Source organism: Pseudoliparis swirei, chromosome 12, assembly GCF_029220125.1.
Source record: "Pseudoliparis swirei isolate HS2019 ecotype Mariana Trench chromosome 12, NWPU_hadal_v1, whole genome shotgun sequence".
Classification (NCBI taxonomy): domain Eukaryota; kingdom Metazoa; phylum Chordata; class Actinopteri; order Perciformes; family Liparidae; genus Pseudoliparis; species Pseudoliparis swirei.
The window spans coordinates 12,212,456-12,234,924 of record NC_079399.1 but is presented as its reverse complement, the minus strand read 5'-3'; the positions used below and the strand labels follow the sequence as shown (position 1 = coordinate 12,234,924).

At 42.3% G+C, this 22,469-nt stretch overlaps 2 protein-coding genes across 2 annotated transcripts; one reads left to right on the top strand and one right to left on the bottom strand.

The window, feature by feature from the left end:
- The first annotated feature begins 611 nt into the window (after nucleotides 1-611).
- On the top strand, nucleotides 612-10,256 carry si:dkey-12h9.6 (macoilin-1). Its single transcript, XM_056428531.1, has 11 exons — nucleotides 612-846; nucleotides 2,199-2,340; nucleotides 2,447-2,573; nucleotides 2,950-3,073; nucleotides 3,413-3,591; nucleotides 4,177-4,642; nucleotides 4,740-4,898; nucleotides 5,448-5,618; nucleotides 6,219-6,345; nucleotides 7,468-7,642; nucleotides 7,777-10,256. The coding sequence occupies exons 1-11, from the start codon at nucleotides 770-772 to the stop codon at nucleotides 7,965-7,967; spliced, it is 1,938 nt and encodes a 645-aa protein (XP_056284506.1). The 5' UTR covers nucleotides 612-769; the 3' UTR covers nucleotides 7,968-10,256.
- Nucleotides 10,257-11,691: 1,435 nt separating this feature from the next.
- On the bottom strand, nucleotides 11,692-20,734 carry nrbp1 (nuclear receptor binding protein 1). Its single transcript, XM_056428582.1, has 18 exons — nucleotides 20,251-20,734; nucleotides 19,746-20,004; nucleotides 19,536-19,658; nucleotides 17,829-17,930; nucleotides 17,643-17,732; nucleotides 17,460-17,500; nucleotides 17,141-17,235; nucleotides 16,873-16,956; nucleotides 16,665-16,723; nucleotides 16,377-16,475; nucleotides 16,136-16,268; nucleotides 15,152-15,242; nucleotides 14,753-14,803; nucleotides 14,368-14,503; nucleotides 13,949-13,999; nucleotides 13,777-13,840; nucleotides 13,300-13,355; nucleotides 11,692-13,184 (listed from the first exon to the last, which is right to left on the bottom strand). Exons 2-18 carry the CDS (start codon nucleotides 19,974-19,976, stop codon nucleotides 13,089-13,091), a joined length of 1,602 nt encoding a protein of 533 aa, XP_056284557.1. The 5' UTR covers nucleotides 19,977-20,004; nucleotides 20,251-20,734; the 3' UTR covers nucleotides 11,692-13,088.
- Nucleotides 20,735-22,469: the final 1,735 nt, after the last annotated feature.

The following is a 22,469-nucleotide window of genomic DNA, read 5'->3' as shown; positions in this document are numbered from 1 at the left end:
AACATTGTTTATATTCAAGTCAAACTTTCTGTAAATTGTAAACGACCATTAATATTGCAAACAGAGCTGAAATATACATGCAATGATTAATGTATACATATACTTTATACACATGAAGTAGATGGCTGTGTCTGTCCTGAGAGGGATTTCTTTTCATGCTATTCCTGAGCTGTCTTTCATTTCCCCTTCAAAGGTTTTATTATAGGGTTTTCCCTGATCTGTATAAAGAGGTTACAGATATTGATATTGTTTTATGATATACAGATTGTACGGTTCCTAGAGGCAAATGTGTGATTTGGGGCTATATAAATCTAATTGACCCAAATTGATACATGTACATTGTATGTGATTTTAATTGTAGGGTCCAGGAGAAACCCTAATATAAATCTGAAATAGTTCAAAGAACATGTTATTCCAACAAAAAAAACATTTCATGTTCCTTTTATTGTTTTGCATTTTTGTTATTTTAAATTGTGGTTTTGTAAAGCTCTCGCCAATATTACTAATATCATCACTACCACAGTATAATAATAATAACAACAGTGCGTTGTTCTGCTCCCCTCCTGCGATGAACACTTGTCGGTACAACATCCACTGAGCATGCGCAGAGCCGTCGGGAGACTGGAGATGTTGCCAGACGTCCTCACAGGTTGAGCTTCATCCTCCTCCACAACGACGGATCTTCTTCATTTCACGGTGCCCGTTTCTACCTCCGCTGCCGCGGCCGCGGTGTAGCAACGAGCCGCACGGAGGGAGCAGAAGCCATAAGATGAAGAAACGTTACGTGGACGCGAGCAGGCTACGGAAAATGAAAAAAATGAAGATAACGGAGAGGCTGTCTGAAAGGTAGCTACCATTAGCGCTGCGAGCCGCGTCGCCTGGCGGAGGCAGCTTTTGTTGTGGTGCCTCGTCTTTGTGTAAATTTCCGCCGTCGTCATCGTGCTCACCTGTCCGCCTCGCGCCGCGCCGGTCCGGGGCTGTTGTCCGCTTCACGAGGGCTGAGCTGCGCAGACAAGGCGCGAGGAGATGTTGTTGTGCGACTCTTCCCCCGATATTGTTTTGCTGAGAGGCAAAAACCAGCCGCGGTGCAAGTTGCCGTCGGCCTGCTCCGCTTGTGGCATCGGCTTCGCGCCGTCTCCTGCGTCCCAAAATAGGCGAAAGGCTTCGTGCAATGGGCGTGTTGTTGTGTTTTTATCCGCTGTATTTCCCCTTTGGGGCGAAATGAAAAGCAGCAACTTTTGCACATAAAAAATAAAAATAAAAAAACTGAATTCGAAAACGTCTAGACAAGAGTCCAGATGAGAGGAGACTGCCTCAAGAGAAAGAAGCCACTTGTTTTAATGTCATTGTTACACACCAGAAATTCACTCAATAAAAACAGATGAGACGAGGCTATTGTTTATTAAAATACAAACACTACCTTCTTTATTTTTATGGATCCTGCTCCTTTCATTGTGGTATACCTTCTGTATTTGATACATAAATACATTAAAACGAATGAAAATATTAGAACGTGTTTTCAAACTTGATTTATAATTTAAGGCTCTATAGTCCTTCATATATCCTTCTTACTCTTAAAGATTAACTTGCATATTATTGTAGATATTACAATATTGGTCGTTATAGTTAAAATAGCAGTGGGATTAATTAACATTGTCCTTAGTAACGTAAAGCACATGAACTTGTATAATGTAAAATAAATTATAGTGTGTTATTGTTGCATATTTAGTATTTTACTCTGTAGGTATTATATTCAAATCACTAAGATTAAAAGAGCACATTTAAAACTACCATGTGCAATAGGATGGTGTGGTGCTGCCTCTCTCCTCCAGATGAAACATTGCCATGGTTACCAAACAAAGAAGGGGTGATGTGATTCCACGGGTGAGCAGAACAAAGGAGGAAACCACAGCTCCTGCTTGGCTCTTGTGGTCGCCTCGTGAAATGAAAGAGGGAACAGTCATTGTTCTGTCGTGGCTCTCCTTAAAGGCACGGACTGCAATTCTGAGATGCAGCTGCTCAATTATAGGTTCAGCAACATGCATCCAATGTGTCTCTTACTGGCATCTGTTTGTGTGTTTAATGTGTTGACTTAAAAGGCTTTATTGGCTAGAATCAGAGCTGATAACACTAATTTATTAACCCCCCCCCCCCCTGCTGAGGCTTTATTTATAATAACGTCATCCGTCTATTTCCAGTGCGTACACCTTCCTGAAGTTTATGATGATGTGGACGTTGGTGCTGCTGGCAGATTTCTTGCTTGAATTCAGACTGGAGTACCTGTGGCCATGCTGGCTCTTCTTTGGCAGTGTGTACACCACTTTCCACTGCCACGGGCTGGTGAGAACCCCGACTGAGGGATTCAATATAGTGTGCAAAGTCAATCATTATGCCACGGAATGAATCCGGTGCATTTAACTGAAATTAATGTGTGCTTGTTTTGCAGGTTATTTGTGTTGTTTTTGTCTGTGCTGCCTTCACTCTGGACATCTTTTGTTTAATTTTTGTGCCTTTGCACTGGCTATTCTTTGTGGCAAGCACCTATGTGTTATTCAATTACATCTGGCATACAGGTGAGCGTGACTGGTTAGTTTTATTCAGTTTATAACGCGTATATGACAAAATATGACCAAACTCTATGACTGTCATAAACAATTAAGCCTTGTTTGTAATAAATATTTGATTTGATTTGATATTCCTTTATTAGTCCCACAGTTGGAAAATTTCAAAATTCACAGCAGTGGTGCACATCAGAGCATTAATAGAAAAATAAATATGAAACACAATACGAAATACTAATCTTAAAATACAAAATATACAGAGGAAAAATAAAAAAATATGAAGCTTTTATAGTGAGTTACTCACTATTTCATTGAATTATTAGTGATTTTATTTGAGCAAGTATTCTTTCACTCTCTTCACATGTGATCGTTTCATATTTGCCTGCAGAGAAAGGCATCTGCATCTCGACGGTGTCCCTGTGGATTCTGTTTGTGTACACAGAGGCTTCCCTTCGACTCAAAGACCTTAAAACCTCTCATGCCAACCTGTCTCATTTTTTTGCTGCACACTGGTATGTTCACTCAACATTAATCTTTCAGCTCTGAAGGGATTTCTTTTTACATGAAATTAATTGAGTTGCGACTCTAAAAAAAGAATCATTATTAAACTCCCCGTACGTGATATTATGACTTTTTCTAGATGTTTGTGAACCATTTAATAGAGGAGTAAATTAAATTTTATGCAACTAGCTAATGAACTATCAGGTAAAAAAAGAAAGATAGTTATCTTTAAATAAATAAATCTATAATTGGACCAATCATTACTAATATAAATCTGTTTGCCAAGATGTGTTTTAATCATTTGAATGTGGCTCACATATTGTAACTGTGTCTTCCCCTTTGACGTTCAGCATCGGATATCCTGTCGTGTATTTGGGGTTTGATGCCACCTGCTACTTCACCAACATCTTCAAGCTGCGCATACAGAAAGCTGTTCAGAGTGAGAATGACTTCCACATGCACCTCCTGCAGCATTCGCTGCCTCCGGCCCTGCAGGTCTACCCCAAGACCGCCACCGAGGGCAGCAGCAGTAAGTCATCTGCAAATCTGTTAGGAACACGTGTGTTTTACTTATGAGATCAGAGGTCCGCACACTTTGGTTTGTGTGATCACTAAAAGAAACAACTCAGTCCTCAACGGGTCCACTCAGTCCTCAACAGGTCCACTCAGTCCTCAACAGGGACGACCTGCCAGAAACCGGGTTGTGTTTCTGTGTATTCTCTGATTTCTCAGAAATGCCTTCAAAGAATCTCTTCAAATCTGGCACAAAGGTCCACTTTCACTCAAGGTTGAACTGATTGGTGTTTAAAAGTCACAAGTCAACATGTGTTCTGCCAATGCCTCAATAATTGATAATGATGACAATTTCAGACAAATGTCTGATAGGATCAGATGATTAAGTGATGACATTTGGAAAGACATTGTGGGCGGAGTCGGTAATACTAGTTTATACATCGTATATACCGGAGGTATTAAAGGTCCGTTCGAGATGGAGTACAGATGACTCAACCCTATTTTGGGGAATCCTCATCAAAATGCAAGACGTTCTAATATCCCGACAGCACAGCTGAGATCATATTTGATGGATCCTTTTGTTTCCTGCCTGTACCTGCAGGCTCAAAATGGAAGATGAAGCCCGAGTCGACTCAGTATCAATGTCAGAACGACGGCACTGCCGTGGCCCATGATGAGGTGCACACTGTGGACTGCCTCCAGATCCACAGTGAGGACAGACCGACCGAGAAGGGATCACAGGAGGTGAGGTCAGCTGAATCAAACCGGCGGCCGGTATCAACCAAACCTGCCGAGTCCAGAGATCTGCTCCACTGCGGGGCAGGAGGACAAGAATCCTCCGCAGCCCCCGAAAATCTACCTCAAGATGAGCAAGGCAGCAAAGCCACGCGAGCGGCCAAAGGCTCCTCTCCAAAAGCCCGCAGGAGCAGCACAAACACCCCTTCACCGCCTGCAGGAAGGACTGAGAAGAAGCAGAGAACCAGCTCAAAAACGTTCTGCCTCAACCAGGACACGGCCGAGAAGAACGCCACCGCAGCGCAGCATCACCACGCTGAGCAGATGACCAAGTAGGCCACCGTCGGCTCGCGTTCACTGTGAAAATGGGCATAAGAAGGTTAAACCTGAGCTCGACGATCTCTTTCTTTCATTGTTGTTGTGTTTCAGGCTGGAGCAGGAGCTGAGGAGGCTGAAGGGCGAGCTGCAGGTGAGCAGGCAGAGCGAGCAGGAGCTGCGAAGCCACATCTGCAACTTGACGAACAGCGAGAGGAGCCTGAGACCGGAGGTCTCCCTGCTCAGACAGTCCAATATGCTTCTCCAGAGCAAGTGAGTCATCCACCACGTCCCCGGCTGAGAGCTTGTCTTTGGCGCCCTCTGTGGGCGGCTGGACGCACGACATCGGCCGATAAATAACAAAGAAAGACGGATGAGTGTCTGCAGAATAGCTGCCAGAGCTGTGGTCATCTGTGTGAAAGCAGATCCATGTGGGCTGATGTTTGAATCTTAAAACGTATCAATGGATCTCTTTTTGAGAAAAAGTTATATTTCATGTTGAGGGATTGAGGTTCATAATTTCCATTTTACCAATACACAATCAATCGGACCCCGTGAATCATTGTGATAAGCATGAATTTAATCATGCTATTTATTGCTGTGCAATTGGTGTATTTCTTCAACACATTGTCCCCCATCCTGAGGCTTGAATGTTGTGTGAGAGGAGGACGTTGTACGCCACCAGTTCGAAGAAGACATGCTCCAGTTTTTAAAGCACGGGGCTGCTTGTGATTCAGCTGTGACGTTAATCTCAAGCCAGTCTGTCTGGATGCGGCCCCATTTCTGGGATTATGTAAAGTGAGATTATTGCTTTTCTTTCAGGATTCTGTGTCTGACTAAAACCAAGCAACGGGACAAACAGAGCAGTGCGATGCTGGAGAAGAAGACCAGAGCGGAGACGGAGGCCAGACTCTCCGTAGAGAAACAGTTGGCTGAGCTTCAGGCTCAGAAACTGGAGGAAGCAGCCATCACAGCACGCAGTCTCACAAACAGGTCAAGCACCGCTGTCAGACCTGCCTACATCTTGCTGTATCTGCATTTGTATTCTACTGAGTACAATATGTACGGCCAAACATTTGAGGAAATACTTTGAGTTATTGTTATTTGCTTTCTTGCCAAGAGGAAGATGTATGTTCTCAGCTTGACGGTGGAGCCAACAGCTGACGAGCTTCAGTTCTGCTTCAAGTCTTTGTGCTAAGCTAAGCTAATTGTAACGACGGCCTTATATTAAACATGTAGATATGACAGTGGCATCAACAGGGATACTTTGAAAATATAATCTGATATAATTACGAGAACTAATAGGATTTCTCCCTTTTATCTGTAACTAACAGAATACAGGAAAACATTTTGGATCCTAATTACATAACACTATTTAGTCACTCTTGGCAAAAAAGCGTATTTTCCAAAATGTTGCACTATACCTTTTAATGCACACATTACAGTTAATTTGAATGTGTGTAATACAATAGTTGTTTTGTAAACAATGCTGATGAAATGTTCTGTTTATTTCTGTGCAAACTGGAAACTTCATTTCCAGTAAAACCGTCTCCTACTGCTCAAAACTGTGATTTCTTCCATCTCCAACACCAGGCAGGAACACTGTGAAACCCAAATGTTGAGGAAGAGAGTTAAAGATCTAGAGACAGAGTACAAACAACTACAGCTGGAGTGTCAAGTGAAAGAGAGTCGCGTGCTAGATCTAGAGAATGATGTTGAGGTATCTTTTTACTCTATTTGGGAATGAGCTTGTGAGTTTACATGTCTGTGGTCCAGTACTTGGTCGTCCTCAGTTTGGTCGTGGAGTTGTTTGTCTGTAATTGTGTTTGTAAAATCTCTTAGAAAACCGAATTGTTCATGCAGATCATTTAGTGTTTTTTAAAATCTGTTTTATTTTGGCCTGCAGTCAACATATTGCACTTTGTCATCGTAACAGTATGCAGTGATATTGAATGGTTGTTTTGTTGTCGTTACATCAGGTGTGTCAACTGTTGTTTGGTAATTGATTTAATTTGCACTCTCCATGAAGCATGCCGAAGCAAAAGCCCGGTCGTTCATTACAACATGGATGTAATATACACTACCGTTCAAAAGTTTGGGGTCATCCAGACAATTTTGTGTCTTCCATGAAAACTCACTTTTATTTATCAAATGAATTGAAAATTGAATAGTAAATATAGTCAAGACATTGACAAGGTTAGAAATAATGATTAATATTTGAAGTATTAATTTTGTTCTTCAAACTTCAAGCTCAAAGGAAGGCCAGTTGTATAGCTTATATCACCAGCATAACTGTTTTCAGCTGTGCTAACATAATTGCACGGGTTTTCTAATCAGACATTAGTCTTCTAAGGCGATTAGCAAACACAATGTACCATTAGAACACTGGAGTGATAGTTGATGGAAATGGGCCTCTATACACCTCTGGAGATATTTCATTAGAAACCAGACGTTTCCACCTAGAATAGTCATTTACCACATTAACAATGTAGAGTGTGTATTTTTGATTAACGTTATCTTGATTGAAAAAACAGTGCTTTTCTTTGAAAAATAAAGACATTTCTAAGTGACCCCAAACTTTTGAACGGTAGTGTACAATCAAATGCAGCGTTCATGTTTTTTGAATGGCTGGCCAATCGTGGAAATGATGTCCTCTCTCTGTGGTGCGTTGGTTTCCTAAGTCAGTGAGCACGACCACGCTAACAACACATAGCAACGGCCTCACGATGGAATACAAAGACTTCGGAAACCAAAGCGCGTGATCCCTCCGGTGGTCACGGCCCACGGCCGATTGGTGCGTTGACATTCCCCCTGTTCTTACTGCCGGTGTGTTTTTCCTCAGGCTCTGGGAATGTACCGCTGTGTGGCGAGAGAGACCGACATGCTGCTGTCCACGCTGTCGGCCATGCAGGAGAAGGCTCAACATCTGGAGTACAACCTGAGCGCCGAGACTCGCATCAAACTGGACCTGTTCTCGGCTCTGGGCGACGCCCGCCGGCAGCTGGAGATCGCTCAAGGTTCCCACCTCTCTTTGGTCACGCGTTCCGTGTCCTTGTGCGACGGCATTTCAGACGCACGCGTGTTGTTTGTGCGTGTGTGTGTGTGTGTGTGTGGCTGTGCGCTCATGGACTCCCCTTTGCTTGTCCGGCAGATAAAGCGATGAGGCAGGACCGGGAGATCAAGGAGATGAAGCAGAAGATCGCGGAGGTGATGGCCGTCAGTCCCGCCGTGTCCTACATGGCGCCTCGGCCTCCGGTGCCGCAGTATCTCACCAAGTTACTCAGCTCTGAGCGCTACATGCTGAATCCACGAGCGCTGATGTACCAGTGTCTGAAGAAGTGAAGGAGGCCGTCGGACCCCCGGATCATAAGACGTTAGGGAAAGGGGCTCGTGGATTTGTATTACGGAGCTGAATGACACCGTGTCGTCGCCTCCTTTCCGCCATGGACCAGAACGCACCACAACACAAGTCGAATGCCTTTTGCTGCACTGATGGTGCTAACTTTACATCGGGTGGAAGTGTTTCACTCCAAAATATGAAATCTGATATGCAGAGCTGCTGTAGGCACATGTTTTATGTCAAGGAACAGCATGAACCATCAAGTTGGGATGCAACAGAGAAAAGCACAACACGTATTCACATTCAGACCCTGAAGGTTTTAATCTAAGTGATGATTTCTGGATAGATGAGTTCAGATGTACAAGTGGATGAATCGTGCTGCCCTGCAGACCCCCCCCGTCTAACTCTGTACAATATATTTTCTTGGCATGACAGTAGAACGTCACACGTTGTTTATGTTGTTGTCAAAGGTATTATACTTACCAAGTTTCCAAACTTTAGGGACTACAATAGCCTTTAGTTTAATTCTACTGAATGATTTTGTTCTGGAGGAATATTGACACAAATATTTTAACATGGGATACTTTTTTTAAATCTACTTTATCCCTTTGAGTCAAATGATCTTTAGTAATAATTGGAATGAAAATAGGTATGTAAGCTAATTTCTGGCATGATAAAAAAAGAAAGATCCTCCATGTCTCTAAATAATGAAAAGTATCTCAGAACGAGGGCAATTAGATATAACTTTATTTAAAAAGAAAATAACATTTCTTAAAGTGTTCTACATGCTTACATCATGTTCATGCTTGTTGAACTTGTGTCAATTACACCAACACGTTTGAAAGTAATGGTTCAAAAAAAGAACTGTTTGTGTAGAAGCTCATCAATAATCCAGTGTTATTAATAGTTTATTACTGGTGCCATACCCTTCCCTACACAATGATCTTATTTTAAACATCTGATATTGTGCAGCCCTCGTTATGACTTACAGGATTGTTTTTTCAGGCCAGGTTGGATCATTATTCTCTCTTACAGCCAGGAATGGTTTTCCATAAATGAGCCTTGGACTTCGTCATAAATTCAGAATGATGTCATCGTATAGCGACGAGTCAAAATATCTTTTGTGAAAAATCGCCCTTAAATTATTCCGATAGTTTCTGATCATGCAGCGACAGATTTAGGTGAAACTGATTCAGCATCCACGAACGCACCGTTCAAAACTATTCAATCTCCATATGAACACAGAGAGATGAAAATACTGAATCAACCCCAGTTGTGTTTATGACCTCCTTTTTAATTTCGGGGATAAAATAGTCCTTTATTTGATCAAATACAAACAAGGTCGACACAATAGTCTATTTACAAAGATAAAACAATAAGACATCAATATAAATATTACCCAACAACATAAAAGAAAATGCTAAATAAGGAAAGTATGCCTGTGCCTGTAAATAATGGATTACGATTATTTGAATTGTGCTGAAATTAATATCAAATTAACGGTTTAAAATGTGTTCAGAGTTGCAGACGTGGAGGTGAGGCGGGTTGTTGTCGTGTGAGGTTTCCTGGCAGCGAACAAGGTGCCGTGTAATAGTCGGAGTGGGAAGAAGCGGTAAAACAGAAGCTCACACTTTGGCCCACAGCGGCAAACAGCTGGAAAAGAGAGCGAGCGGGACAAAGATGAACCGAGTGGTTCGTTTGCCAGAGCGAGACTTCATTTTTGAGTTAAAGCGGATTTGTGAATAACAAAGAATGGTGTTGACCAAACATGGTTCATGAATTTAATTATTGTGCCTAAATGCATTACTTTCAAACTGGGAGGTAAAACACAGATTTAATGTGAAAGAGTAATGTGTTTGAATTGAAGTGCTATGTACTGTTTTTGTAGATTGTTTTCTTTGTTTTTACCCACATTGTACAGAATTCAAAAGACCCACGCAGCTGAAAAACACTCATGAACTGGATGTCGCCATTTTGGTAGCTTTTTATTTAGAGCGTGTTTCTAGGGTGTTTTATATCAAAAATATTTTTTAGTCTTGCTGTACCTTTTATTATACTGCTGTAATTTTGTACAGCAATGTGTTTGTCGGCATGAAATGTGTTTTATTCAACCGTTATTCGAGCACACATTGTGACTTTAAGTATGTACATGGACTTACTTGTACAAGGGCTACAGTTTCTTAACATTTTGAACAAATGAAATGAAATCGAACAGTGACGCTCGGAGGGGAGGGGTCACGCTCCTGATACACCAGGATGGGGTTTTTGTATAAATAATTTAAACAATTGAATTGTGTCTCAATTGGTTTCTGTGTGTACATTATTTCATTTTTTTGAATATACGTTTGAACTTCCTATACCAATTTTATTTTTCGGCAAGATTTAAAAACATTCACATGTTTCTATAAATGCTTTAGAATGTAATTTCCTACAATGGAAAGCTTTGCCTTCCAAGCTCACGACCCCTTCAGGATAAATAGATGTTCCCATCTCAGACTATTATTTTAACGGTCTTTGTTAGTCCCAAAAAGGTGAACAAAATCAACATTTTCTGCAGGAGAGAGACGGGTTTCTGTTCCTCTTTCTTCGCTTGTTCCCCATCGTCGTTCCTCCATGGCTGAACCCTCAGGATGGGGCTGCTCCTCGCTGTCATCAGCTGTGATATTTGACTTTTTAAGCTCCATGAAAACGAGGAGTTGTGGCCCAGTGTGTTGGTTGCTACTCTGGGTTGGACTGAAATTTACAGATCGGCATCCTCAGTTTATTGTTCTTGTAATGAATAATGTGTCAAAATTCATTTATTGTTTTTGGTGAGTGACTTCTGAAAGCCCTGGTGTTGTTTCCCGTGGGCCCGAAGCCGATGACGTCATGCTCTACTTTTCACAGTTTCTCTAACTGGGAATGTTCGGAAGTGGTTAAACGAGTTCGATGATGTGTTTCACGACCACTATTCGTCCTCTACACGAATATGTTTCAGAGCCGGTATGAAACATAGGACCATTTTAAAATATGCATGATTCTTTTTACAGATAAAATAAAGCTTTATGGCATGTGTTTTTGGTCTCTGTAGCCCTAGGAATCTCCCCGTTATAGGCGTTTGAATGCCGCTCTCTAGCGCCACCATCGGGTGGAACTTTATAACGCTATAACTCCTCGAGGAAAGGTCCGATCTACCGCAAATTTGGCAGGCATGGTCCGGGTAAGTAGCTGCAATGTACCCTGGTCAAATATTTTTTTTAAAGGGGTAATTTCGATTTAAACCCCCCAGAGATTCGGTCTCTTTTCCGAGGGACACTTGTCGTACCCTGGTCCCTATCGAACGACCTTTAGGCTGGTTAGGAGACTGTCCTATTACCTTAAGACATTCAGGTCTTGCTGACTAAATGAACCAGTGTCTGAAGGAATAAAGGATGTTATTGCCTTCCCTGAACTCCTGAACTAGGATCAATGAACAGGTGATCCAAACAGAGCAGTGCAGATAAAAAGGTGTAGAAATGTTTCACCTCGCCTAATTTGCTCAAAGCACACTTTATTTAAAATAGTGCTTAAGCACTTTAACAGGACTGCACACCGCAGGATCATTTTTAATAACAGGATCATCTTACGGCCAATCCTATTGATGACACTTACGGCATTTATGGACATGACAGAAATCATAATATTGCTCTTCGGTCTTTCGTGGTCTTCATATTCCTTGAGCATGAAAATTGACACGAAACCAAAACCTGAAGTGTAAATATTTATTTCAGGAAGTGAAAAAGAAACAGAGCACTGAGTACAGCCTACAGTGTACACGATGGTTAAGCATGTCAGGCAGTTCCACACTCGGATCTCCAGACCAGCAGGAGGGTCACAGCAAAGAGTTGTTCCCTCCATCACTGGCATCGTGACTGATGCCACTTCCAAAGTGTCGACGTGGAGATGCCAGAGGCCACAGGATATAAAAGTGTACAGCAGTGCAAACAGAGTTCCCAATATGGCAGGAGCAATATTTCAGCTCTGGTGTCACCCAGAATACTTCAGAAAACAAATGAGTCGGAGTCACACAATCTAAATGTTGACAGACCAGAGCCGACAAACCCTCCTCTGCATGATTATTACGCAACTCTTTCATCATTGCTGTTAAGATGATAAAGATCGACTCGAGAAGTAAGCTCGTTGCGTGCATCAGTTTTCTATTTAGACACAGAAAAGCAGACATGCATTTACTGACCGTCCTGAAAACAGATGAAACCATCGCCACATCAATCCAACCGACCTCTGCCGTGTGAAACGTCCCCGAAAGACAACTTTTTATTATTCTCGTCCGACTCCATGTGCGCTGCAAGGGCCGCTGGGAAAACAGAAGCTACAGCAGTTTGGAGCGGTCACGTGATGACGCCCTCCATTCGGAGCAAAATAGTGATTTAAAAAGAAAGAAAGCAAATAAAAAGCATACATTTAAACAACCACCGACCTTAGTGCTGGAAGTGAATTAGACAAAAAGAAAAATACACAAATAAATAGTTATACTTCAGCTACAGCTCTTCAAATTGTGTTGCGGCTGCATATGTCACGACTACTTTGTATAATTACAGAATGGGGACGTGACGTTGCACCTGTGGCATCACTAGCTCGATGCATTCCAGAGGCGCTGCTGAGGAGAACGTTTAAAGGACCAGACAAGACCGCACGACACTATAATACATACACTTCAGTATGCCGGGACAACCATTATTTTTATACAGACAACTATTGAACAGTCTTAAGTAAAAATGTTTAAAATACAGTTTTAACACTGACTTAAGAAAAATAATCCTGTCTTCCAGTCTAATGCAGCTTACCTCTTTCCTCACTACGAAATAAATAAGTGCCAAAATAGTGAACACATCTGTATTTTTCTTTAAGTTGCAACTAGGATTTCTTCTTTTAAAAGAGAAGCCGATGGCCGTGTTGGGTGGGAGAAAAAAGAAAGAAAAAAAGGTTGACAGCGACGGCCACTCAGTGGCAGCTTTCCCCACCAGAAGAGACGACGGGCTGCAGGGTCAGCAGCCATCGGCTTCCTCCTCCGTCCTCACAAAGCAAAAAGATAGTCCCGTTGTCGAGGACGAGGAGGGCGGACCGAAGGCCGAGTGAGTCCTCCGCTACGAGGAAACGGTCACCGGATTCAGAGAACCGTTCCGGCTGTAGAACTTTGAAAAGGCCTCTTCAAGAACGGATGCAAGTCGTGGTTGATCGCCCTGAAATGTAGAGACAGAGAGGTTAAGCATATCGGAGAGGTTGTGGTTCTGTTACTACTCTTGTCGTGTTCAGGTCAGCGGGCTGGTGATGAAGATGATGAAGAACTCCACTTACCTCACTGATGAATCCCAGCTGAACAAGCTCCCCAGAGAGCTCCTGCACGTTCTCATCTGAACAACAAGAAAAGGCAGTCAGAAAATGACATGGTGGCAAATGGGAAGGTACCTAAACCCTTGTTTGGTTTTGTGTCATGTGGAACCTGCACTGGTCTGCTCGGGTCTGACCCCTCAAAGTCTTGGTCTGTCTCCATACACTCTGCTTTGGGTCATGACTTGGTGTTGTTTATGTAGTTTTGACCACATCACTGCATCCACACCGCACACATGCGCGTGAACACAAGAGCAATCCACGAGCTCAGCGGTTGCCTCTGGTTCTTCATCTCTCCCTCTCTCTCTCTCTTTCTCTCTCTACACTCACTTCAGCATCATCGCTCAAATTTGACCCACCACATAAAGGCTGGTGATTGTGACAGAGTGAGAGTATGGGGGGAGAAAGAGTGAATGAATGTGTGCACTCAGCAAAGATACTCACTGGGTAACAAATCACAGCTTAAGTGCCTGTTCAACTTATCCTCAAGTTTCAACAACAAGGTCAGCTGAAAGGAGAATACATGAATTAGTTTAGAAAGGTCTGAAACTACTTTCATATATAAAATAGTTATTAAAAGTAGAAACAGTTCATCACAGGCAGAATTGAAGCTTACATGGTGCTTGCTTCCCTCAACAGGCTCAATATTGCACTGCATCTGAAGAACCTGTGAAAGAATATATGTAATATATATATATATATACGCTGATGTGCAGAAGATGAACAGAAACTGATAAGGTGGAACACAAATGAAGAACTAAATGTGAATCCCCAAACCCAACTGGTTAAATATTTTAACACAATGTTCTTTTAGTCATTAGCCTGACAATGCACACCGTTACCTTTATTATCACACCAGAACAGTATTTTTTTAGTACGAGTCGATCAAAAATAATAATCAATAAAGTATTTAATTATCAAAATAGTCGATAGTTGCAACCATAGCAAATAATTTTTGTAATATAATGAACCGAATTGGACTTGATGACGATTGGTTTATATAGAAGTCACATTTCTGTGCATGTCAGTTCTTACCTTCCTGGTCTCGAGTTCTGCAGGTTCGGGGGTCGGGGTTTTCACGGAGGGGGGTACTATGGGCGACTTCACCGCCTCCCGCTGAAGTTGGTGTGGACTCGGTACGCCAAACGCCGTTAGAGGATAGATCCCATTCCTATTGCGTCAACCGGAAAGGAACGATACGCGGTCAAGATGGTTGAAGAGATTCTATGATGAAGGTTTTGCTGACCATACATGTATATTTATGAAGTCCTTATGATGCCCTACTTCAAGTTTGCATTCATTAAAATGCAATAATACATGATGAATACACAATGTCGTTACACTTGAGGGTGAGCAACTCTCGTTTCATTTCCTCACATAATCGGACTTGTAGATCGAGCCATCCAAGTCAAAATCTTACCGGACATCTTCCAGGAACTTGTCCAGCTCAAGTGCAGGAAACTGGGAGAGCCTGAAGCAGAAGAATAAACATTACTTGTGCTGAATATTCAAGCAAACAGGAATAAATGAGTAAATCTTCATTCATTTAAAAAGAAGGAAAAAAAAGAGCTGGGCAACATTTTAATTTCTCTCCCCTGGAACAGGTCAGTTCAGGTGTTGCATCATAGAATTGTAAAAACTTAATGACCAGAAAAGAACAATATTTAAATATCTAAATTAAATACGTAATAGTAATATTTTATTGGTTTAGCCCTGATGTGTAGAGAGGAAACCCAAAGGAACACTTCGTTCCGCAGGTTTTTCATCCAGTTATCTCTGGAAGTGTCAGTCAGCATTATGAGGTTTTACTCAGACTCACTTCATCTTTACTCCGTCCTTCACCTCGACGATGACCAAGGCAAGGTCCATGTTCTTTGTCTTCTCTTCTAAAGCATTTTCTGGAATCATATCTACAGGCAGACAGAAGAGGGCAATCAGATGCGAGCATTCACCCATGAGGGTTATTATTCCATTTCCAGGCAGCCCTGTGACCCCGCCCCTTCCCACAGAGAGAGACAGCCGGTATTCAGCCCTGTGAAGAGGCGGGGTCTACGTCTACAGTCTAGATCAGGGGTCCCCAACCCCCGGGCCGCGGACCGGTACCGGGCCGCGGCTTGGTTGGAACCGGGCCGCGGAAAAAAAGTGAATAAAAAAAGTTGTAATTTTTTTTAATTTTTGTAATCAGTCGGAAAAATATATTATTTTGAAAAAGGACCGGATACACCCGTTCAGGAGTCTTAAAGTTCGGGTTTATCGCTGCAGGCGAGTCTCACGCGCCGAACCCTCTGCTGGCGGCACAGTGACAAAGAATCTTAAAACATATTCAACCTGCTCAATGAATTCTGTCACTTCAGGGAAATGACAACTGTTTCAAGTTGGCCGATAAAGTCGCTGCTGTGTGGGCGAGAGAACAGCGGAATATTCTACATGTTTCAGACGTTGACCGGGTGGAAGAGGCTTTTAAAAGAGTTTGAGCGGTACTCCAACCACAAAAGACCCGACTGCAAAAGAATAGACCTGCAACCCATGTAAACAAACCCACCCGGTGAATCGAGCCCGTCCGAGCTAGAAGAAAATGTGTTCGAGATGCAAATGACGGTGGCCTTAAGGGACATTTCACACAACAACTCTGCCGGTGTTCTAATGACAGCGACCAGAACTCGGTTCGGAGCAGAGTACCTAATACACGTCTGTGTCGCCGTCTCCATATTTATAAAAAGGTACATTCTGAAGATTTAAAAAAAGGAAGTTATACTGATGTGTGTGTGTGTGTGTGTGTACGTGTGTGTGTACTTTCACTCACATTGGTGGCTGACGATGCAGTGTGCAGCCAGCAGCTTGAGTAAGGGCACCTCAAACAAGGCCTGGTGAAACAACAGCTCCTTCGCTGTGGGCCGTTTGCTGGAGTCTACCTCCAGACACTTCTGGATAAATTCCTAAGAAAGCATGGGGTAAAAAAACAAACAAAAATACTCAAGGTTATGGATTTTTCTTCCAAACAGCCATGCAGACTTCTAATGCTTGCTTCTCCCTCGCTCACTGACCCGTTGCAATGGGTCCTCTAGGGACTGGATGGCACTGTTTATGGCTTCTTGGGACACGTAAGACGAATCTCCATTGCTCTGGATTTCCAACACAGCCATCTGAGGAAGTGATCGGACAAAGTAGGGTGTTTATTGAAAGTCTTTCATGTTCATATTCACGCTTTTGTGAACAATGCATCGATACAAACGCCATCAGCACAATACCAATCAAGCACAGTTCCCATAAACAAAAGAACGAGCGATTATGTTGTCACGAACGGCTCGGAGACGAACTACGTAACCCCTCACCTCTAAGGCGCACATTCCAAAGGAATAGATATCCACAGCTGTGGTAACGTTGGCAACAGCTGAAAGCAGAAATAAGATTATCAATATCCAGAAACTCTGCTGCACATCGCAAAAATGTAAATATGACAAAATTACAGGATATTTTTTTAAGATGATGCGAGTGAGGGAGAGAGACACAACCTTTCACGACCGAATAACGAGGTCTCACCTCCATATTCTGGAGCAAAGAAGTGAAGACTCTTTTGTTCTTCCCGGCAGGTTTTCACATGGTTATTGATGGTGTCTGGAGCAACTGAAATAGAGTGGAGAAGCCTTAATATTAAACTACACAAATTCAATAAAGACCTAGCATTAAAAATAACAACAGTAATGGCAACTGTATTATGGAAAACAACAATGTGGCAAAAGAGCCACACAACACTGGCTTCACACCGAGCGGACCGTCTGAGAGCTCTCCCGCTGTAACCGACGTCTACCTGAGCCAATCTTGATGAGGCCGTTGTGCTGGATGAAGATGGTGTCACAGGTTAAGTTGCCATGAATGATGGGAGGTTCACATGAGTGCAGGTAGCTGGAGACACGAGAACGAGGGTCAATAACACATGTTGCATTTAGTGAATTCTAAAATGTAGAAATCACTTTCAAGACAAATGTTCTTATCACATTGAATGGACTTATGTGACGTAGCAGATTAACAACAATTGCAGTAACACATTATAATATCTGGACTGAATTGTGCTAAAGTCCTATACGACAATTTAGCAAAGTAGCTCAGTGAGAGTGTGTTGTTCTTACCTGAGGGCCGAGAGTATTTGTGTGCACCAGCGCTTCCAGGCCTGTCAGAAAATAAAAGCAAATTTAAAAATGTAAAAAATACAACCAAACAGGTTTCTTTTATCTACGTTAATGACTGTTCAGCTTTATTTCAAAATAACTTCATTCAAAATCTGTCAATGAGTTACATCAGAGCTTTCACACCTTTTCGTTCATGGCCTTGTGGTTTTTCTTCGTCTTTTTCAAAAACTGTTTGAGACTTCCCGAGGACATGTACTCGGTGATGAATATGACCTGCAGACACAATACATGCAAACAGATCAACATGAACGCCATCACACTAAACGTTTTTTATATGATGTGATAAAACAGCTGTTAATGATCTCCCACCCTCGCTCTGTTCTCTTTGACGTCGGCCCAGTACTTGTGGAACTTCACAATGTTCAAGTGCTCCAGCTGGATCAGATTGTCAAAAACGGCTTTGACTTTTTCCTGCGGAAAAAACAATTCAATTCACGTGTAAATGCAAACACAACGTAAATAATTCAACAGTAGCATATAACCGACTGTCTTTCGTCCATGTCAGATTTATCTTGGGTGTACCGTTTTATTGCAATAAGGTTAAGTTAGCTCATTTTGTGAGAACACCATATTTAATATTAATGTCCTGGGCTTCTATTGGCCAGCAGGTCACACAGACTGCCTTGGAAGTGCAAGGTCAAATGCAAACTTCCACAGCTGTAAATGAGTGTCGATAAATAGCCGCTCTGGGTCTTGTTCTTTACTCCATACAGACCATGAGCCTTCTAGTGTGCAACTCGATATATTTTAAAAGCTCCATTTAACCGAGAACTCAATTTTCTTTCAGTCATGTGTCTAATAACCTGAAACACTGCCTGTTGCGAATAGTTTCCACCAATAACAATCATTATTATGAGGATTATAATGTACACTTTTATTAATCAGCGGGGAATTTCTTCTCTGCATTTGACCCGTCCTGAGTTATGAAGGAACAGTGGGCTGCAGTGAAACAACTGGGGGTTCAGTGTCTTGCTCAAGGGCACTTCGACATGCAACTATGAGGAGAGCGGGGAGCCAACCCATGAGCTACAACTGACCCCAAACAAGCCTTGCTCAAGGGCACCCAGTAGACGTCTGACACAGAATTACTCTTTCATGATTTAAATTGAAAATAAAGCAACATACACGATCTGATGCCATGTATGCACTACAGATTATTATGGAAAAATATAAACAATTTAAAATACTAAATCATTTATGAAAACTGGAACCTTAAATCTGACTTCTTCTGGTCCGTTTTCTCCTTAAAATTTCTAAAACTTCCTTACTTCCTGCAAATACTCTGGTACAGCGTGTAGTTTTCGACGGGGCTGGCAGCAATACGTCTGACCACTTACAGAAGGAGCTTAAAGCCAAAGGGGAGGACATTAAAACCAATAGGCCTCTAGATTGTGATTGAGATCACCGTAACGAATGCTACCTAACCTAACACACACAAATCAATCCTTAAAACATTTACTTTCTTGCAGGTATACATTATTGCCCTGTTGCTTACATAAACACTGCAGTAATCATGAGGAAGCACGTTTCATTACCTTCGCATTGAAAATGCCGGAAGGTTATGTTTTGATCGCCGTGTATTTATTTATTTATTTGTATGCGTGTTATTCGCAAAACTCAAAAAGTATTGAACCGAATCGCATGCAATTTGGTGGGATGATTGTTTATTATCCGGGGACCAGTTGATTAGATTTTGGGATCGATCGAGTCAAAGGTCAAGGTCAAAGGTCATGAACAGGTCAAATCTTCTTGAATCATATGGAATTTGGTGGGATGATTGGTTATTATCCGGGGACCATTTGATTAGATTTTGGGATCAATCGGGTCAAAGGTCAAGATCTTTTTTTTTTGTACCATAGCACGATACATTTTTGTCCAATTGGCATGCAACTAATGCCAAAATGTTCATAATTCAATGCCCAATCTTGTGATATGCGAAGGTATGCGCTCTACCGAGTGCCCGTTCTAGTTCATACTTTAGTGCACATAACTACATCAACCCATCGTTGAACCTACCTCCTGTAGTTTGAAATTCTTCCTTTCAGAGAACATGACCTCGTTCCACACCACCTCAACTCCTTCCTCAGTGTCCATGGCCAAGTAAGCATTATCGATCCCCGGGACGTTTCGCTGATTCACCTTCAGAAAGGAAACAAAATAATGCATCAGGCTTTATTTATACAATCGTGCAGGTGACCGTGACCCCTCTGCAGACATATCCCATACCTCTTCTCTGCGTTTCTGCCAGCGTCCACACGGGCTTTCCTCCAAAATCTCCGACTCATCCTCACTCTCCTCTTCCTCGTCCTCCGTGGCAGCAGTAGCTGCCGGCTTTGTCACCATCGACACAGGGGGAGCCACCGATGACACTGCTTGACCCGTGGGTGCAGCAACAATGGACTCTGCCTTCACTTCCTGGGCAGTCTCTGAGGCCTGCTTGTTTTCTCCCTCGGACATCTTCTTGGTTCTCAGGCCCAACAGCCGGCTGCGACACACACACGAGATGCCACAACACAATATCAGCGCCATAGTTCACATGCTGGGGGCGAGGGGGGGGATGCACGACGTGCAAATGACTACATATTAAAACTAGCTTGACAGCGATGGTGTGAACGTGGGGGAGCAGCTGGCCAACACAGTTGCAGAAGTTGAATAACCGTTGAATAAAGTTTCAGCTGCATTGGCTGCGTGCAGGAAACAAGACCAGAACAACAACAGAAGTAGCACGTACGTTTCAGAGACGGGAGGTGTGACGACGCCAGCTCCAGTGTAGCAGAAGACCCGTCCCTAGCTTCGTGTTTTGTTAGCTTTGTGAGCTAAATCCATCCGCTTCTCGGCGGAGTCGCAGCCAGCGTCGTGACGCCGCGAGCTCCTTGTAACTCGACGGAGCACGTGACACCGCGCACAGCCGTCGCTTTCTCCGCGTTGACGGTGCAAGTGTCGCTCGCGGTTTGTTTCGGGCAGCCGGCTAACAGTCCTCGCAGCCTTCCGCTGCTTCTCAAGACTCCGGCTCGTGGAGACGAGTCGCCGCTAACGTGAGAGGAACGTCAAACTACACGAGATCTCAACAGCGCCGGTCCTACGCGCGTTCTCCGGATAATGACGTCATCGCAGTTCACTGATGCTCGACAGAAGAAACAACTTAATTAATGGTGGCATTAACTTTATATCCTCGAACCACAGCGGCTCAAAGGCTAGCTTGACATTTAGCCAAATATGAAGACGACAACTGCTCTGAGTGTGGTTGCCAAATACAGTTTGGCCCATCCCCCTTTGTAGTGCAACCGTGGTAAAACAACGGTGGTTGTTCGGCATTGAACATCATTTTATTTTATTAATGAAGTATCTATCTATCTGCAGGCTTCATTAACATTGTCAGTATTTTCACCAAAAAATAGATAGCATGAGTTAGTTCGTAGTTATTATATTTTGACGTAATGTATCTGTAAGTCAAAGGGCTCAGACCCCAGGTTCCCTGTGTATCATTTCTTTGTTTATTTTTTCTTGATTTATTATACATTTCTTAGGACATTTGGAAGTACACAACAAGGTATACTTTACTCTTGAGATGAGAGGATTCCGGGTTTCACACATATATTATTTTATTTAACAAAATAATGTACCCACAAGGTAAACTTAGTAGCTTTTCTGGAGCTTTCCACCACCATCACATAATTGGAGATGTAACAAATAATAATTATGAGCCCAAGTTAGCTCAAAGTTTGTTCTTTTATTTACCATTTACAAGGTCAACAATTACATTTCCTCTAAACATACTTATTGTGGTTTAAATTGTATAACCCTGGCACATACCATTTAGTCAACACAGCTAATCTGGAGTAATTTAATATAATTAATGCAGGTTTTTAATGCAGGTTAAGCTGCTGTGTACATGGTAATTAATCGTATGTAAAGGTACTTTGAGGATGCAGTGGTCAGTCGGGGCACAAAAGCATTTTTTGCCTGGGGCCTCAAACACGGTCTGGCTTGCACAATTGAAATATCCCTGGTAGTCAAGTCCAACATATTCGATAGAGACTAAGCTTACAACTCATACTTTTTATTTAAGAAGTCATACATTACCGTGAGAGTTACCTCAAACTAACTGCACAATTATGTAGAGAGATCCTTACATCCTGATTTATAGTGAATCAACAATGCAGGTTTCTGTCAAACCTGGCAACCCTGCGCTCAGCAGCCCCTCCTCCTCCCATTTGATGCGGCCCTGGGCTGGCAGAGAATCTGACCAACCGAATCCTGATGTATGATGAAGGGTCAGTTTCATGAGCCACAACTAGTACCGATACCGTTTTATTTATCGATCGGTATCGGTATCGATACTTTTTCGATATTTTTATCTTTTCTTTAATATAAAATATACAAAATAGATGATGAAGACAAAGATTTAGATTATTATATATTGATATTGATATTGTTTGTCTTGCTATAGTAACTGTATACAGCTTCAAGCAGACACAAATAAATATAATAACTTAAAGGGGGCACTCTCCCATCATCATTTTTTTTTTTGTTTTCAAACTTTTTTGAAAATTTTTTTGTAATGTAGTGAGCGTGACTATGTGGTAGTGGTCTGTGTAATACTGCTGGTCACACATCCACCCATCACTTTTTTTTCACACTGGGCACTGCCTCTCAGGTTTCTCTTTTTCGATGTTATACCAAGCAGGTATGAGTGTGTTGTGGACAGAGTGTCTCTGGGGGGGTGTCAGGGGTTAGGGCTGTGTCATCTCCCTACAGTTGAAAAAATAGCAACAAGCATACATATTATTAATCTCTTTAATAACTAAACTGAATAACTTTGTTTAAATAATATATCTTTATGCTAATTATACTCATTTATATGCTTTTAACTTTACTCTTTGTTAGATTTGCAACACAGTGCAAGAATGCTCATTATGCTGTAGTCAGCTTATTCTGCACAAAGTCAAA